Below are 19982 nucleotides of genomic sequence, written 5' to 3' on the forward strand. Positions count from 1 at the left end.
GGAAAACTTTTTTATTATCAGGTTTACGAAAAAAATATATTTTTTATAAAAAACTGCATTAAAAAATATTAACATTAAGCTATTCACTTTTGACATCGAATAAACAGGGTGTTCAAAAATTGAGAAAGTTCGATAGGAATGTTAATGATTGTTTATTAATGTAGACCATTTAGAACAGATAATAAGGGAAATGGTTCAAGAAATCACTCCCGAAATGTTTAGGAGTGTATTTAACAATTTTTTTTTTTAAATATTTACATGTATGGGACGTGAAAGTGTATACGTTGTGGCAAAAATGAACTGAAGATAATTGTTTTTACTTACGTCTACAATAATAATAGGGCATTATCGTTAGTCAAAAATAAATCATGAAATTTGAAAAAAGTTAAAAGTTATGTAAAATCATACTTAAATATTCTGATTTCGAATCATAAAAGCACATTTTTCTTTTAAAATATTAAAATTAAAAATCGTAATTTTTAAACTGTATATCACGTGACCTAAAACGCGGGTAGAGACCATCAGTTAGTTCAGTGTAGACAGTTGGGTATAATATATACATAGATAATAAGTATTTATATTATAATCAGATGTCTATGAATATATCTGTCAAACTTATTTGTGTTATTTCGTATAGTGATACCCATATTCATCAAATTGGATGCCCGCGTTTTTGACAATTTAAAAAAGGTTTAAAATTTAAGTTTTTGGCAAGAAAGCGTGTGTATTTTTCCGAAACAAATTTTTTGTGGTTTTTTATTAGCAAAATCAACATTTTGAAGTAGTTGATCAAAAATAGTGGAAATACCCTATTGTAACGTAATGTATGGAAAATAAATTTTTCTGTATTAATTATTTTTGTTATAAATATTTCAAATTAGCAAATAAACATTTTAATTACGATGACTGGTTATTTGGATAGCAAATAACGTGTTTTATAAATAGGATTTGTAAAATTTAATTTAAAATTAAAGTGGCCAAAACACCCCCTTCGTTAATAATTCTTTCCTAAACAGATATCTTCAGTTCGTTTTTGTCTCAACGTATCCACCTTCGTGTTCCACACATGTAATTGTTTTTCCACAAAATTGTTTAAATACACTCCTACATATTTCGGGAGTGATTTCTTGAACCGTTTTCCTTGTTATCTGTTCTAAATAGTCTACATTTAAAACGACAATTAACATTCCTATCGAGCTTTCTTAATTTGTGGACACCTTGTATATTCGATGTCAAAAGTGAATAGCATAACGTTAATATTTTTGAAAGCAGAGCTTTTTATAAAGAATACATTTTTTTCGTTACCCTTATAATTAAAAAGTTTTCCATATGTTGCCAACTTAGCTAGACACGCTGTATATATATTTTTGAAAAAACTATTCTGTACACTTTTTAAAGTACTATACAAAACCTAGACAATGATTCAAGTAATTTGCATAAAAATTAACAATGAAAAGAAAGTTGCTCGTACCTTTTTTTTTATGTTTTGTCCAGCACTAAAACTGTTGAATTTACCACGGAAACTAAAATTAATACTTGCCGCTTTCCAATTTATTTTATTTAGGTACTGACACAACATGTTGAAAAAGCAGTTTTGGACATATATTTTTTAAAATATTGTAAGTTAAATGTCTTTATCGTTAAATAACTCGAAAAAAATAAAGTTACAAAAATACGTTTTTAAGATAAAATATTTTTGCGGAAAAAAATTTAAATTTTTTCACCCTAACTTTTTTTGTAGCTATTATATTTAGACGCCTAGGGCGGCCCGCGTACAACCGCGTCTTTTGAAGTAACGAGTTTTGATGAAATATGTTACATACTCTCGTAAAACTCCAAGACGCGAGGTATATACTGCTAACCCTGGACACCAGGTACCTCGGGGCCTATTCGTAGTGACATTCGAGTTCTGCGATCCCCAAAATAACAAAATTAGATTAATTTCCAGATTTTCATTTCTGCCTCATCACTTTTGTTCACAAAATTCTAGCCCTCACTAATCGAATGCAAAAAAGCGCATCCTGATCCGTCTTAATGCTCACAAAATCGACAGTTTATCCGTTTTTAGTGTTTTATTTCTTTGTCTAGTATTGGTTCAAGAACATTCGATTTTTATTTCAAGAAAAGATGCCTTTTTTTGGAGAACTTTATTTTAATGAACGATTTCAAAAACCTGGTTCAAAATCCTTTCAATGGAATTTTATTTTTTAGGTATCAATTAATTTTTAATTATTCAAAATACTCCAGTAAACGAGGAAAAAAAGACGAAATCTCTAAATTTTGACCTTTGATGAAAATTTGGAATCAAGCTTAATAGTAGAGCCCGTCTAGGGAATGGAAATATATATTTAAAAGGGCAGCGGAAATCGATAGAGTAATAAAATCTGAGCAAAAAGTGTCATTTTAGTATATTTCGAAAAGTAATACTTCCCGAGTTATTTGCTGTTGAAATTCGAAGTATTTAACGTCAAATAACTGAAAAATTTGACGGTTTTGGAACAAAGTATATAGTGGAGAGCCGTTAGATTTTTACCTCGGAATACAAGGATAGTTAATGAATCTGTTCGACTGCATTGTTTAAAGCTTACTTAAAAAAGTTAAAAACAAAAATTTGTGCGATCTTGCCCAGGGGGTGGGGAATATCCCTTCTTCGGGATGGAAAAGTTTATGTTAAAAATGATAACGGGAATCGATAGAAGGATGAATTCTAAGCAAAAAAAAATCATTTAAGTATATTTCGAAAAGTCAATACTTTTCAAGTTGTTGGCGATTGAAATTCGGAGTATTTAACGTCAAATAACTGATAAATTTGAAGTTTTTTGAAGAAAGTATATGGTACACTTTTTAAAGTACTATGAAAAACCATTAAAATGAGAAAAGTTTCAAGTCATTTGAATGAAAATTGGTGGAGTTATCATGAAATTAATGTTTTTTGTACCTTTCTTTTTATGTTATATTCAGCACAAAAACTGATGAATTTACCACGGAAACTAAAATTAATGCTTGCCGCTTTTCAAGTTACTTAATTAATGTACTGGCAACATGCTCAAAAAGTTCTAGCAGTTACAGATATATATTTTTTGAAATATTGCAATTTAAATGCAGAAAAATTTTTCAAAATTTCGAAAAAAATGTATTTTTTGTTAGATAACTCGATAATTGATAAAGTTACAGAAAAGAGTTGAGTATTTTAAATATTTTACTGAAAAAAGCTAAAATTTCAGTTAGTTGACGTTAAATATTCCGAATACCAATCGCCAACAACTTAGAAAGTATTGACTTTTCGAAATATACTTGAAAGACTTTTTTTGCTTAGAATTCATCCTTCTATCGATTCCCGTTGTCGTTTTTAACATAAAATTTTCTTTTTTACCTTACGGGTCTCTGTTAAGCCATTTTTATTGACTGATATAATATGAAAGAAAATGCTTCACAGTTCACACTTCATATATACTCAAATGCTATTGTAAAAATAATAAATTCACGACCTAAAAGTGCCTAAAAGCTAGCGTGAAATTATTCATAAATGTAATAATAATATTATTGAAGTTTAAGAGTTTTTTGCTGTTTAAAAACAGTCGCCTGTTTACGAAAAAATGTTTTAAACAAAAATTGTATATTTTTTTATAACGAACATTGAGTGTGCTTAGGCCGAATTTAAATGTAAAACTTTTGTTTTATCTCTAACGGCTTACAACATGGATCCTACGGACCCAGTTGACCAATGTTGCTCATTTACTCGAAATCAAAATCACTTTTTTCGGCCTAAGCACACTCAATTTTCAGCTTGATACCTCTTTTCGTTTTTGAGTTACCGTGCCGACAGGTAGACGGGCGAACCGGACAGTCGGAAATGAATTAATTAGGTGATTTTATGAACTCAATAAAAAGGTATGAACTCAAAGGCATACTAAATTTAATATATCACATATACAGGATACAAAAACTTATCCCGTGACTAACACGTAGATCAATTTTTCGCTTATCCTAATCTAGTCGGGTTTTTCTTTAAAATTTTGGCACTCATCTTGAGCGCAGAAAATTGCTCGTTTAACTTGAAAAGATATGATATAGGCCTAACTTCATAAAACATTCGATTATTAGACGGTTGGATTTTGGATATTTCTTTTCTTATTTAAATTAGGTTGGGATAATTTACGTTTGGCACCTTAAAACCGTCGCGTTTAGTGCGCATTGTCGAAAATTGCTATTTTTAAAATCATTTTAGGAAATTTTTGTTAGCTCAACTTTGGTTTGAAAAGTTAATTCGATGCATAATTTCGGCCGCCATTTATTTGGTTTTCGAAAATTTTTGAAGATATTTTCTAGAATTTTTTTACAAGACCACTAGTTGAATCTACCTGCAAATTTTCAACTTTCTATCTTTTATCGTTTTGGAGAAAATGGACGCCAAAGTTTTGTCCTAATTTTCACCCTCACGGATAAACAGTGGCGTTTACGAAAAAATGTTTCAAACAAAAGTTGTTTATTTTTTGTTTATAAGGAATAACTTTTATATTTAATCTTTTGTTCTATCTCTAACGGTTTACAAGATGGATCCTTTTTCATGATTGCATGAAAAAAGCGTTTTAAAATTGAAAAATCTCGATCAATTTTGGAGCTGGAAAGTCGAAAAAAACTTTTGATTGAACTTTTTTTTTATTTGATGCATGGTTTTTTGTAATTTGTAAAAAAACGGGACACCTTCAAATTTCGCATTTATTTGGCTCCCAAAAGTTATTCACACCCCTGTAGTAATTGCGCGAACTCAGATTACACGCATTTAGGACCAATTGAACGTATTAAAACCATTTCCCGCTGCTGGAAATTAATTTTTCAAAACGTTTTTTATTGATTCTATTCGATTAGTTTATATTTAGAAATGAATACTAGAATTTTATTAAAATATAATTGCAGTCAAAATTTATTAATTAATAAATGATTATATATTAATATATTGATATATTATATTATACCTATAATTAAAAAATTTAAAGAATTAAAAATAATTAATAATAATAACTTCTATTTTTTTTATACAAAATCAAAAATAAAATAATTTATTTAAAATAAAATCAAATAGATACTAAATACTAATGAAATGCATATAATAGTATTAAAATTGTACAACAACTAATAACTAAACCTATAATAATGGAATCACGTCTCTTTCTAATATTAATTCGTTGTAATAGACCACTAATTAATGGGAATCTATTTGATATATCATTAAAACGTGTTTGTAAACGTTTAAATGTATGCCGTTGTCCAACTAAATGATCACGTGTTTCAACTGCTATACGAATTTGTTCATTTACCAAACGATCAGATCTGAAACAAACAATAAATAATCAATATTGTTAATGATTGTTATGAACAAAATACTATACTCCAATCATCTTAGGGTTTCACCTCAGAATCTAATGGAATAAGCTGAATTTTTGTACAAACCTTTATTTTAATAGTACAAATGTTGTTTCAAAAGTCACATATGGTCACGTGTGCACGTCCTTAAATATTCAAGGACAAAAATCGCAAAAATCAGTTTTTATTATAATAGTTGTACAGGATAAAATTATCTACAAATTTCGAATGAAACTTTTTTTGTATGTTGATCCGTTTTTGAAATAGAGGGGGCGCATAAGACGAAGCGCTTAGCTTAACGTACTTCAATACGTATGGCTGAGCGCTCCATCTTCTGCCCCCTCTATTTCAAAAAACGGTCTAACGTATAAAAAAAGGTTTCATTTGAAATTTGTAGATAATTTTATCCTCTAGAATTTTTATAATAAATGTCAATACAATTGAAGGCAAAGGAAATGAGATATTCTCAAAAAACTGATTTTCGTTACATTTGACGTTGAATAAAACATAAAAAAAGGTACGAGTAATTTTCTTTTCATTATAATTTCGTTAATTTTCGTACAAATGACTTGAAACTTTTTTCTTTTCCAAGGTTTTTTATAGTACTTTAAAAAGTGTATGATATATTTTTTTTTTTAAATGTTAAATTTTTCAGTTATTTGACGTTAAATATTCCGAATTTCAATTGCCAATAATTTGAGTTTTCGAAATATGCTTAAATGACACTTTTTGCTTAGAATTCATCCCCTTCCGCTGTCATTTTCAACATATATTTTTCCACCTCCTAGAAGGAGTTGCTACAACCCCCTTGGGAAAAGACACTAATTGGCATCATATTAATTTTGTTTCTTTGGATCTTAACTACTTATCATCCAATTTTCTAATCAATCGGAGCTATAGAAGAATCGTTTACCAAAATATGAAGTCATTCCTGTACTTGGTTTTCGTGAAAAACGATGTTAAGGTAGTTGTCATTTTCAATATATATTCCAGTTCTATCCCAGCAAGCTAGTAAAAAATTAATGCCTTATTACCCATGCTAAGATTTTTTTACTGCTACTACTATGGTCTCACACAACACTAAGAATGAATAAACATACAGTGTGTCCCTAAAGTATTGCCCCAAACCCTAGATTTAAGTGTTCATTGTCTATCAAACAAACCCATGTTGCCTCATCCGATTGTGTTTCGTTCGTAAGATATCAACTTACTTGTTAATTTGCTTTCGTGCTGTAAAATCTAATTGAGCAGATTTACGTTGCAAATATTTGATGTACAAAATTAATAGACATGCCTCCCAAAATGAACGCTATCAAACTGTATTAACTCAACTATAAAACACACAAAGCTATATCAGTTTGTACGTTTATGATCTTCACGCTGACATCAACAAAAATCTTTTATCTTAACCTAGTAAAAAGTTATGACCGTTTTACTCAAGAGAAGCGTTGTTTTTCTGGAAATTTCCAGAAAAACAATAACTTTACGTGTTTTATAGTTGAGTTAATACAGTTTGATAGCGTTCACTTTGGGAGGCATGTCTATTAATTTTGTACATCACATATTTGCAACGTAAATCTGCTCAATTAGATTATACCCAGAAGAACAACCGGGAAAAACCAGAATTTAGGCTACAAAATGATCTCGCTATTTCCATTTTTAGCGAATATATGGCCTGATAACTGTCAGAAAACGTGGTTTATGGTATTATATTTAACTACAAGATTGTGTCTAAATATTTTAGATAGTTTCTTATCACACTCTCTAGATTTTTTGATGTTGAAATATCCAATTGAAAAGGATAACCTACCCGGTGACCTAGGCATTTTTTGTGATTTTGAAACTTTGTTAATCAAAAAATGTATTTATAAAATTTTATTGAAATCCCTAGTATTATTCATTTCTTGCATATCTCCTTAACTGAAATCAGAATTTTAAACTCAGCCTTCTACAAATAGGGTAGGTTCTTAATATTTTGCCTAGCGTCAGAGACGATCCAAAAAAACTATTAGAAAAAGTTGCTTAGAATATTTTTTATAAAAGAGCTATTAAAAATAATTTTATAACTAATGCGCTATGGAATGTAAAAAATGGACAAAGGGATAATTTGATGTAGTGTAATGTATTCAAATATTTCAATAAACTTATAATAATTTTGAGAATGGCCAAAATAATGAAAAAATTAAAAATGCGAATTTTGTCATGAAAATCGGTATATAGGTATAAAAAAATATTCTAAGCAACTTTTTCGAATAGTTTTTTTTTCGATATCTCTAACCATCTTTGACGCTAGGCAAAATGTTAAGAATCGACCACTATTTGCCAATTTGTAGTGGGCTGAATTTTTTAAATTTTGAATTCGGTTCAGTATCTCAAAAATGTGACCCATCTTGTATGACTGTGAAATAACGAAAGTATGAGGGTGTCTTCATCTTAAATGCGATATACTTAACAAGATCACGTCAAAAGAGTTTAAAAAATTTTAAAACTTTGTTTATAATAATTTTTTTAAGTTAACAAAAAATGCATAAAAAATTAAAAGTTATGCAATGAAGACGAAAATTTGAGCAAGTTTTCGTTAAAAATTAACTTAAATATAAATTTCCAACGGTAATAAATTCTTTAAAGTTTTCAGAATACACAATAATTTTTACAAATTTTTTATTAATACCTTCTTTAATTGATTATAATTTTTGCAATTTTTTATGTGCTGAAAAACGCTTCCGATACATTTTTCTAGACATCAATCCGAATCCAACGAGCTATCATACGAATTTTTATGAATATAATCTATACATTTCACCAATTTGATTTTGTTAACTATACTAATTAGATAACTAAATAAATTCTTTCAAAAAATCAGAAAAATGGAATCTTTTTCCCATTTATGTGTCCCATAATTTTTCAGATTATGGGACATTCGCTTACACTTGTACAGGTTGAAATACTTACTCATGTATGTGTTGAGACTCCTTCAAATACATATCACGTCGATTTAAGCCTGTAGCAGATTTAAATGATGTATCATTTGAATCATTTCGTACGGTACGTAATAGATCTTCTCGTTCTTTTCGTGCTGTAAAATTTGCTTGAGTCCGTGAAAATTCCTGTTGATAATCACGTAGTATTTCACGATGTCTTTGCTGTGTGTGTAACATTGCAGCCCCACTCATTGGCTGTTCACTCATACGTTCGTTCACTTGTTGTAACTGTAATTCAAAACAAAACAATTTTCGAGTAACATAAATCTCAAATATAATTTTTATAATTTCGTAATTTATTATTATTCGTCTGAAGGGTAAACGATTTTTTTTTGAATTTTAGGTTAAGGTAGATTGCATTAAGGCGCAATTCCAATTAGGCAACATGAATCATGCGGCATTGATGCAAGCTACACACAGCCTTTCAATAGATAGGCTAATAATTATGTATTATAGAAAGGAACTAAGACGTTCACGGATTTTTATTGCAGGAACCGTTCAATGGGTTATTAAGGCAGTACGAGCGCCAAGGCAAGTTTTGCTTAATGGTTGAAATTATTTGTACCTTATTTTCAACTTTGATGATGAATTTTGTTATAACTGTAGATGAAAAATAAGAATAAAATCTTTCGCTATCTGCCTTGGATTTCAAAATATCGAAAACTAAATAATTAAACAAAAATTTCAATTTTCGATATTTTGAAAATTATTCCAAATATCGAAAAATTTTATTCTTACTTTTCGTCTTATTTTGTTAAATTATAACATAATTCACCATCAAAATCGAAAATGTATATTTTTTTAAATTTGTGTCACCACTACCGTGTTCATACATCCTTAATTAGTCGGGCACAACGGGTTTTTTTTTTCAATAATTTATTAAGGTTTTTCTTTTATTTTCAGCGTCTAGGTTTGGAGAAATCTATGAAAACATATCATCCATCTACCGTTTTACCATAAAATCAATGTTAAATATGACTACTTTTGAAGTTATTTATTTATTTAAATAATCGGACAACTACCTTCCCCCCCCCCAAATTTTCAAAATTGATTTAGAGTTAGTCCAACTTTATATTAAGAAAAATCAAGCCTTTAGCCAAAATTAATAAAAGAAGGAAAAACCACGGAGTGTTATTAAATGAGTGGGTAGAAATTGAAGAAAGAGGTGAAAAAGGACCCCTTTTGGTTTTTCCCAATATCTCTTAAACTAAGCAAAATTTCAAGAAAATTTACATAATAGACGTTGATTTATGACTAATTGGTCTTAGAAGCACATACAAAGATCAATATAAATGCATTTAAAAGAGGAATAAACAAACTTTTGATTGCACACATTCTTTCTTGTATAAATAATTAGGACCCCGTGCACGCTTTTAAAATTCATATCTGTGCAATCTAGGGCCCATTTTATTCTGGTCGTTACTTTACCTTAGAAAGAAGATCCTCAATTTCTGCAGACATATTCTCAAATACATGATCACCGCCAAGTAATGGTTCTGCATCCGCAGACTTATTATATGATACTTGAGACGATCCGACTTTACTAAATCCAACCAATTTTAAATCAATTTCATTTTCTAAATGTCTTGCTTGTTTACGCAACTCTTAAAAAAAACATTTAATGCATATCAAATTCAAGTAAGTAAAACAAACAGCTATCAATTCTTTATAGTTGAGTAAATAAGGCATTGAGTGTATTCAACAAAATTATATTCATGCAAACTTGTGCATTTTCGATTTACGTCTATAAAATGGGACAGAAGTACCCTACTTCTGGATACTACATTCTCTTTATTTAACATTTTAACTATTGGAATTTATATTTTGAGCGATTCTAAGCACTTTTAAACCATTTTCAAGATATAAATATATAATAAAAATGGGGATTTTCGCCGAAAACTTGTTATTTACAAAAATTAAGATTATTTTGTGGTTCCGGTCAAAAATTTAGAAAGCCATTAGATATTATATTTTGGACGGCTCTAAGCATTTTTTTACTTCTGACATTTTTTACCAAACCTCATTATTTTTTATATACAGAGTGTCCCGCACGCTTGTATTGCATCAGGTAGAAAATAAAATTCTAAGACGAAAAGTCCGCTTCCATTGAACTGACTGAAAATTGGAACCACTCGACTCTGACTGAGACTGACTAATTAATGATTTTTGATAGATTAAAAATAAATTATTAGATAATTATTATTGTTATTAACAAAAAATTATGTTAAGTATTCAGTTTGAGCAAAGCTTTGAATTTATTGCTATCAATATTAATTATTCGATATTAATAATTTTCTTTTTTGTTAATAAAAATAATAATTATTTAATAATTCATTTTTAATCTATCAAAAATCATTAATTAGTCAGTAACAGTCAAAGTCGAGTGGTTTCAATTTCCAGTTAAAATGCTCTGATTGGCTGCCTATTTTAATTAATAGCTAACTATCCGTGCATCGGATCAAAAAATGGAAGAAGACTTTTCGTCTTGGAACTTTACTTTCTATTTGATGCAACAAAAGCGTGCGGTACTTACGGAACACCCTGTATAAGTGTTTGCCGAAAATTCATTATTGACGAAATAAAGATTATTTTTTTTAGTTCTGGTCAAAAATATATGACTTTTTAATTTGAACTATTTTAAACAGTTTTTACCTGACCTCACTGGTTTCGGTATATAAGCGTTTAAAAAAATGTGTAAATAACAAGTTTTCGGCGAAAATCCGCATTTTTTTTTTCAAATGCTTATATTTTGAAAACTGTAAAGTTTAGTACAAAATTTCAAAGTTTAAAAAAAATAAAAACTTATAATCGCCCAAAATAAAAAATCCAATTTTATAATGTTAAATAAAGAGAATGTGGTGTCCGGAATTAGAGTGATTCTGTCCCACCGTATGGACGTAAATCGAAAAAGCACAAATTCGCAAGAAAATGATTTTATTGAGTACACTCAGATAAACATTTCTGGCGAGGAGTCGATTCCTGGTTTAGGCTGTTTTTTCGTTGTTATTTTCTCGATTATTAGCTTTAATAAGTATTTCGTAAAAAATTACGAAGTGACTATTTGCACGTACTCATGTACACGGGCTTGCCTTCAATGGGGTCGAGTTTGGACGGGTCTGTGGGTTTTTTGCCTTTGTGTTCAACCTGTAATTCACGAATTAAATATTTTGTATCCGTGTAAATGGATACGTGCAAATAGTCACAGCAAAAAATTTAAATATAAACCATTATTTTTATTATCATTAAATAATTATGTGACATATTTAGTGTCATTTTAAAATTAAATGATTTCAAATTGCAAAAATTTACCTTCCCAACCTATGGCTGTGGCCATGTTTACGTTTTAGTTTTCTACGACTTTAGTAAGTTTTGCATGAAACAAAATAATAGAAAGTTTACGAATTAAATAAAATTCACTAAAGATGACTCAATTACTTCATTAATACAATAGATTTGATTTTTATCTACTTAATTATGTACAAATAAATAGAATTATCAAGAAATTTTTTAGTTCACTAAGCTGTCATTTTCACATATTTATATTTATGTTCCAAAAATGTTGTAAATTTCAATTTAAATTTACAAAAAACAATTTGAAATATAAATATGAAATGTTATCTACATTAAAATTCTTTAAGTCGTTTTAATAATTATATTTATTTAATTTTATTTGCTCAATTTAACTTTAAATTATATTTTGAATACTAAACAGTTTGAAGACTTCTGATTCTCAATATGACAAAGTAAAAGTATTTTTGTAATATTTATTAATTTTTGCATTATTTAAATAATTAATTAATGTTTATTAATTGATTTTGAACGTTATTTTTGGCCTTTTTAAATAAAAGTTTGGTAGTTGTTAATAAATTTTTTAAATAAATTTTCTTAATTTAAAGAGCGGTAAATTTAAATATGTAGCAGATTTACATAACTTTAAAGCAGTAAGATCACAGTACTTATTGGGGATAAACTTATAAACTTCAAAAACGGCTTCAAAAATAATATACTAAAGATTCAAATAAATTCTTTTTATACCCTGTATATTTGAAATATATATCAAGGTATACTAAGTTTAACAACTAATTAGTCCATTTCCAGTTGTCTGTCCATCCGTCGACACGATAACTCAAAAACGAAGAGAGGTCAAGCGGAAATTTGTATAGCGTGTTCAGGACGTAAAATGTAAGTTTAAGTTCGTAAATGAGCAACATAGGTCCAGGTTTTGGGGCCGTAAGACTCATCTTGTAAACCGTCACAGACCAATTGTTTAAATGTTAAAAAAATAAACAACTTTTGTTTGAAATATTTTTTCATAAAAGGTCTTGTGAAAGATTCTCGAAAAAACGAAAAAAAAATTATAGAAAATACTTTCGAAAATGTTCGAAAACACAAACAAAAAGATTTAAAACCCATAGTAATTTTATAAAAGTTAAAATACTAGATTCTAGCTGTATAGGTACACAGGTACGCCCCTTCAATGTAGGTTTATTTGTTGTTTTGTTTTGAAAGTATGGACAAAATGTTGCAAAAACTGGTTGAAAACCTTGCACATTCGTAACAATTCTAGCGATTAGAAGTAAATATTTATATTATTAATTTATGTTCGCTTGATAAATTGTGGCCACATCATAATCCGTTGCGTAGTTATAAAGATCTAAGCATACATAGGAACCGACAGCGGGAAGCGACTTTGTTTTATACTATGTATTGATTGTTTAATATTAAAAATGTTTGATAATATAGGGGCTCTAACGATACCGCTATCCTCCAGCCAGGTCTGCATTTTTGTATTAGGATATAATGGGAGAAGTATCTGACGAATTTTTAGAATGCCTCAAACATCTACCCAAAAACATCTCTACCAGTTCTCGGGCTAGAAATTCATTTGACAAATGGAATTAAGCAATGATATAATATTCAATAAAATGAGTCGAAAAAAAAAAGATCGAATCGAAAGTGTTGTGTTGTTAATTGTGAAAACGTCGCCCTATTAGCTCAGTTGGTTAAGGCGTAACCAATTCCGTCCGCGGTATGCTTAGGGTAGCGGGTTCGATTCCCGCCGCCGCAACAAAATTAATTTAATTAATAGTTGTGATGGGCTGATGTAGTGCATGGTATATGCATGAAGGAGGTGCACTCAACCTCTGAAATTGAGGAGCTGATGAAATGATAAATGAAATTATCTGCGTAAAGGTGGTAAAACACATATATGGTATCACAATTCACAATGGGCTCTATAGCCTAAGTGTGTCCTTCGTGGACAGCCAATATAACCTAACCTAATTGTGAAAAAACACCCAGTAATAATCCAGAATTACAATTTTACCGCTTTCCTGGATATTCTTATGAATTAGTTATGAATTAGAGAGAAAATAAAACCAAAAAATAAAAATAAAACACGAGATAGCGTTCTACTTTACTAGCGTAATATCGAGTAAATGAGTTATTTATGTTTTAATTTAACCTTTAGTAACTCCCGTGTTTGTACTGCCTTAAACTGGGATAGGATCATAAACATTGTTAAAAAAAATTAGATTTATAAAACTTTTTAAAATTAAAAATATTAATGAATTGAAATATTTAAAATTCTGTCAGGAATTTAAAACAACATTTAAAGTTGGAAGGAATCATTTTTTTTATTCGTTAAAAAACACGTAGGAGTTTTCTAAAATAAAAAAAAAAAACTTGTATTATTTTGAATGGTGGTAATATTATGAACACAATTCGATAGTGAATTTAATCGTTAATTTCTTTACGATGTTCACTCTCACTCTAACATATTAAAATGCAATATTCGATATCTTTATCTAATAACGATCATTTTAGAAAAATAATTGTAACGGCTGTTCGTTCGACATTGTGTTGTTAGTAATATTCTCGTTAACAACCGGTATTTATTGAACAAACAGAAAAAGGAATTTAAATATAAAAAAATATTTTTGTTAATTAGACTTTCATTAAAATTAATTAAACATGTATTGTTCATCGCCAAACGATGAACTTCGTTATCATAAAAGTCAAAAGAAATGTTTACGACAAAAATTACAAAATAAATTTGACAAAGAATACAATAAAACAACATATCCGTCTACAACCACCAGTGAAAATATGGAACGACGTTCCTCTGACCGTAGTATATTAACTAGTATTTCAAATTTAAGTGAAACCAAAAGGGTTTTTCGATCTGGAGCTGAGAAAATAACCAAAACATTCAATAATGTGCGAACAAGTATTGGATCATTTTCACAGGTAAGAATATCATATATATATTTTTTTCATATTAGGGTTCAGTAACAATTCTCGAATTTATTTTTATGTATAGAAATTTAAAATATCAACGAAAAGACGACAAAGATTAGAAGAATGTCCAATGACACCAGCAAGCTGTGCCACTCCACAATCGGCTGGAGTTAGAGCTGTATTAGGTCGTACACCCACGAAATTGTATAGTCCATTTGGTATTGAATCACCAATACGACAATCAACTTATGATAAAGAAAATTGTACACCAAAAAAAGAAAGTCCATGTAAGTAAGTGATATAGGTAAAGAATTAAGTCTGGGTTGAAAAAAGATAAAAGAATTACGATTGAAATGAATATTTAGAAAAATCTATTGAAAATATGAATACAAATTAAATGGGTTTCATTTAATCCAGTATACGAGGAAAGAAAAGACGAAATCTTTCAAGATCAAAAGTACGGTCGTGCCAAGTGGTGCTTCTGTCTAGGGGGTGGTAACCAACCCTTTTAAGGGATGGTAGAATATATGCTGACAATGGCAATGAAAATCGGTAGAGGGGTGAATTCTGAGCAAAAAGTGTTATTTAAGCATATTTCGAAAAGTCAATACTTTCTGAATCATTGGCGATTGAAATTTAAAGTATTTAACGTCAAATAACTGAAAAATTTTACGTTTTTATACCCTGTATATATGTAATACATATCAAGGTATACTGAATTTAGTTCCAAGTTAATAACGCTTAAAAATATTGATGCCATGAGCAAAATTTTGGTATAGGTGTTCATAAAATTACCTAATTAGTTCATTTGCGGTTGCCCGTCCGTCCGTAAACACGATAATCAGATATATCAAGCTGAAATTTTTATAGCGGGCTTAGGACGTAAAAAGTGAGGTTTAGTTCGTAAATGAGCAACATAGGTCAATTGGGTAATGGGTTCGTAGGGCCCATCTTGTAAATTGTTAGAGAAAGACATTATTGTTAAATAACTCAACCTTTTTTTTCGAAACTTTTTTCATTTTCAAGGTACTTTATATATAGTATAGTACTTTAAATATCCCGTGTGGTAACGGGAGTTTAAAAGAATACAGGACCACTTACTGTTTCCCCTGTCGTAAGAGGCGACTAACCGGAACACCATAGAGATCCTGGATGGTCAATCTACCAAGATGTCCCAGGAAGTAGTGAGGAAACAACACGCCAAATCCTGATGAAACCTCGTGCAAGCCTAATTATTAAAAGGTGGCAGCTCCCACCATTAGGATCGGGAGTGATGGGCTAATAAAATGTCACTTCTTAAAAAAAACCTATTACTGAAACCGCAGCGGCCCTGTGCCCCCCTAGGGATTAAAGGAATTAAGTCAAGTAAGTCATAGTACTTTGAAAAGTGTACGATATACTTTTTTCAAAAAACGTCAAATTTTTCAGTTATTTGACGTTAAATTCTCTAATAGTTGTTGCCGGGGAAAAGGAGCAGTTGTCTTCAATTAGCTGTATCTCAACAAATATCGCTCGAAAACGAATAAAATAATGTGCTTTAATGTAATAGCTAAATAATGTACAAGGTTTTTTTCATGGAATGTCTATTTTTTTAGTTATTTGAGGAAAACTGATGAAAAACGTGATTTTTTCAATAAAAACGGCAAATTTCAATCGCCATAACTCGAAAAACATTGACTTTTCGAAACATGCTTTAATGACACTTTTTGCTTAGAATTTGTCCCTCTTTCAATCTCCTTTGTCATTTTCATTATAGCTTTTTCTACCCTCTAGAAGGGAGAGCTACCCCCTGGGAAAAACACTACTCAACACCATAAAAAAATTTTTTCTTAGGGTAATTATCTACTTACCGTCGTATTTTCAAGTCAATTGGAGCTATAAGAAACAATTTAAAAATTGTTTTGCTACGTTTCGGGCACTGAAACTTATACGGCTTGAAAGACCAATAGCTTACTCATTATTGGATCAGTACAATCAATAAAATGTGTTCTCAACCTTGGTCAAATTGTGCGAAAATTTGTGTCACCAGCTCCCCTACCATTATAATTTTACAATCCATAGTAAAATTGTTATCAAAGCAAATGTGATATTTCGTTGTTGTTGTCAAATAATTTGTATAGAGTTTATAATACAAACTTTAATCGTTATTTAAACGATTATTAGACCGTACTTTCGGCTAGGAGATACAGAAAAATGTTATGCAACCCACGGCCAGAATGTTGTTTTTGTATTGTTTCGTATTAGTACAATTAAACTAAATATCTAAAAGGAAAAAATTAATGCATCATTGAAATTTTCCAGAGTTGTTAATTAGGTTGTAAAACTTCGTAAAAAAAAGTCAACCTCTCAGGGGCGTACTTCACCCCCATTTTTGGCGGGTAGTTGGGGGATTTAATCAGTTTTTTACATATTACAAAAATTATGCATTAAATTAATAAGTTCTAATAAAGTTCTAGCTGAAGTATTTGTGCACATTTTATTTGTCGACTTTCAAGCTTCAAAATGACCCAGGTATGAAAATTTTAAAATAAAATTTTTTTGCTCATTCAATCAAATGAAAAAGTATCCAGCTTGTAAACTGTTAGAGATAGAACAAAAGTTTAAATGTAAAAGTTATTCCTTATAAAAAAATAACGTTTAAACTACAATAGTACATTTAAACTTTTGTTCTATCTCTAAGGGTTTACAAGATGGATACTTTTTCATTTGATTGAATAAGTAAAAAAATTCTATTTTAAAATTTTCATATTTCAATCAATTTTGAAGCTAGAAAATCGACAAAAAAAGGAAATGTGCAAATACTTCTGCTAGAACTTTTATTTGAATTTTTTTTCTTAATTTAATGTATAGTTTTTTTTTTTGTAATATGTAAAGAACTGATTAAAACCCCCAACTAACCCAAAAAAAATGGGGGCTAGGTACGCTCCTGAGAGGTCGACTTTGTACAACCTAATAAACAACTGGAAAATTTCAAAGATGCATTAATTTTTTCGTTTTTACAATGATATTTTATTAATTTTGTTGTACTATATGATGTTTTGAATTTATAAAAAAATTTAATTTTTTTTTAGGGATCCCTAAAAAAACTGGTAAGAAATTACAAGCGGTACGTATGTCGTTAACAAAATGGAATAATATTGTAAATGCAAATCAATATACGGATATGTCACCTGATCATAAAAAAGGATGTGGTTTTAATTATCCTATTAAACTACGAGCTTAATTTGATGAAATGTATGTGCTTTGCATTTAACTAACTTATACTATAAACTTATCTCACTTCTAATATAGATAAGCTGATCAAATCAAACAATAATTAATGTTAACTAACATAAGATATATATATATATCTATATCACAAAGTATTCTCAATCTCAAAACAAAATCACCAATCATATATTTATTGAGCAATTTCTTGCATATTCATTTTATCATTTACTAAGTATTCAACACTTACTTATTAGACGCATCAATGAATGTTTTTACTCAGGAGTCTTCAATAACAGCTCTGATTTTGATTATTTCTTTTTCAAAATGATTTGTTTTGTATATTATTCAAAGTCAGAAACATTTCAGAGGGGGAAATAATCTGGAAAGGGAATAGGCAATGTCGCGACTGATATATCGACGCCCAGCCTAAACCGCTAATGATAGACATTTGAATTTTCGAGAAGATATTGATATTATACTGTATGTGTCATTTAAGAAAGGATTTTTCGAAATGCATTCCCTAAAAGGGTGAAATAGGGGATGAAAGTTTGATTGAAAATATATATATTTTATTTTTAAAAAATTAAGGTTCCGCACTAAAACAAAAATCCATTATATAGTGCAACCGAAATTTTACCATTTCACCCTTTTAGGGAATAAATTTCGAAAAATCCTTTCTTAAATGACACGTACAGTATAATATCAATATCTTTGCGAAAATTCAAACTTCTATCATTAGCGATTTAGGCTGGGCGTCGATATATCAGTTGCGGCATTGCCTATTCCTCCTCCAAATTATATTATTTAAAAAAAAATCATCAAAATCGGAGCTGTTATTGATGCGACTATAAGGACATATTCTTAAGGGTCTAACCTTTAAAAATATACAAAAAAAAAAAAATTAATTTGTAGACCAGAATATTGCCTTAATTAACACATTATTTTGAATAAATATATCGCGAAACAAGTTTCACTTAAAAAAAAACCATCACATTTTTATTACACAATCATTTGCCCTGGTGGAAAAAATATTTGAAAAAAGAATAAGAAATTCTGAAAAAGTCTTAGGAACTTTGAATTTCTCAACGTTTTCGGACTAGTCTAATTCAGAGTTATTCAGAGTTCTTAATACTTTTTTCTAAGACTTTTTCAGAGTTTCCTAAGACTTATTAAGACTTATTCTTTTTTTAAATATTTTTTCCACCAGGGTGTCCTTGTTTGCCTAATTATTTTTCGCAAACGCAAATTCCAAAAAAGCGCAGCTTACTACCGTAGCGTAGCAAAACGATGTTGTTCAGATAAAAAATGATTCTTTGTATCTAACTTTTTAATTAATTGTGACCAGGTTTATGTCTCAGTTAGTTTTACTAGTGGTTTTCCTATTTGTTAACATCTTAAACTCCTCTGTAGGAGGCAAAAATCTGGAACTGTTTGAATTGTTCATATTTAAAATTTCACAAAGGTTGTAAAAACAATACAAAGGCCGCTCGGTAATCCAACAAACGTTTTGCAGAACAGTGTCGGACTATCTAATTTATCGGATTGTAGAATACTGCTGAGTAAAGACCCTCCATAGTTCGGAATTTTTTACATAAGAGTACCTTGTAATCCGACAAGTCACAAATCCAATGATAAGATTCTATATGTTATATTCAATAATAGGTATCTATTTACCATCTTTTAATAAAAAAAAAAATAGTTCGGATTACGGGGGTCCACTGTACAGTTAATCTATACATATGAATATCTCCTTTTGTAGTTAACTAATCAAAAAAATAACTTAAACAAAAGTTGCAGAATTTGATGGGGTAATCATGTTCTGATATCAGATACCTAGTTCTTCGAGTTTCTTTAATAGCCAATTTAGGTGGTCGGTCAAATGGTCATTTTGAATAAATTTTGTTTGCAATTTTTAAATTTATCAAAAGAAATTGATCTGAACTCTTACGAACGTAGGATACAAAAATCTTACTATAGTGATTTATTTGATGACTTTTGTTACGCTACAGAGCTTAATACAAAAAGCATTTTCGGGCTTCGCTCGCATTATTAATAGTTTTGGGATCAAAATAATATTAATGAATCTCAAATCAAATCAAACAAGTAAAACAAGTCTGATTAAAAATCATATCAATTTTAATTTAATTTATTTATTGTACCAAAAATTTTTAGTTCATCGTTAATATT

General features: G+C 29.4%; 2 protein-coding genes across 2 annotated transcripts; one reads left to right on the forward strand and one right to left on the reverse strand.

Annotated features, from left to right (window-relative positions):
- Positions 1 to 5093: 5093 nt before the first annotated feature.
- Positions 5094 to 11846, reverse strand: LOC123301462 (Golgi SNAP receptor complex member 1). Its single transcript, XM_044884205.1, has 4 exons — positions 11655 to 11846; positions 9774 to 9949; positions 8317 to 8573; positions 5094 to 5331 (listed from the first exon to the last, which is right to left on the reverse strand). Exons 1-4 carry the CDS (start codon positions 11677 to 11679, stop codon positions 5094 to 5096), a joined length of 696 nt encoding a protein of 231 aa, XP_044740140.1. The 5' UTR covers positions 11680 to 11846.
- Positions 11847 to 14318: 2472 nt separating this feature from the next.
- Positions 14319 to 17808, forward strand: LOC123301369. Its single transcript, XM_044884105.1, has 3 exons — positions 14319 to 14594; positions 14668 to 14872; positions 17657 to 17808. Exons 1-3 carry the CDS (start codon positions 14319 to 14321, stop codon positions 17806 to 17808), a joined length of 633 nt encoding a protein of 210 aa, XP_044740040.1.
- The last annotated feature ends 2174 nt before the right edge of the window (positions 17809 to 19982 follow it).

Source organism: Chrysoperla carnea, chromosome 5, assembly GCF_905475395.1.
Source record: "Chrysoperla carnea chromosome 5, inChrCarn1.1, whole genome shotgun sequence".
Taxonomy (NCBI): domain Eukaryota; kingdom Metazoa; phylum Arthropoda; class Insecta; order Neuroptera; family Chrysopidae; genus Chrysoperla; species Chrysoperla carnea.

Bases quoted from the DNA above. Each gene is read 5' to 3' on its own strand.
- LOC123301462 (XM_044884205.1), bottom strand. From the start codon at position 11,679: ATGGCCACAGCCATAGGTTGGGAAG. The intron at 9,950-11,654 runs GTAAATTTTTGC...GTTTTTTTTAAG, and splicing joins CACAGCCATAGGTTGGGAAG to AGTTGCGTAAACAAGCAAGA. The intron at 5,332-8,316 runs GTAAGTATTTCA...TGTTTGTTTCAG, and splicing joins GAGTCTCAACACATACATGA to ATCTGATCGTTTGGTAAATG.
- LOC123301369 (XM_044884105.1), top strand. From the start codon at position 14,319: ATGTATTGTTCATCGCCAAACGATGAACTTCGTTATCATAAAAGTCAA. The intron at 14,595-14,667 runs GTAAGAATATCA...TTTTATGTATAG, and splicing joins GTATTGGATCATTTTCACAG to AAATTTAAAATATCAACGAA. The intron at 14,873-17,656 runs GTAAGTAAGTGA...ATTTTTTTTTAG, and splicing joins ACCAAAAAAAGAAAGTCCAT to GGATCCCTAAAAAAACTGGT.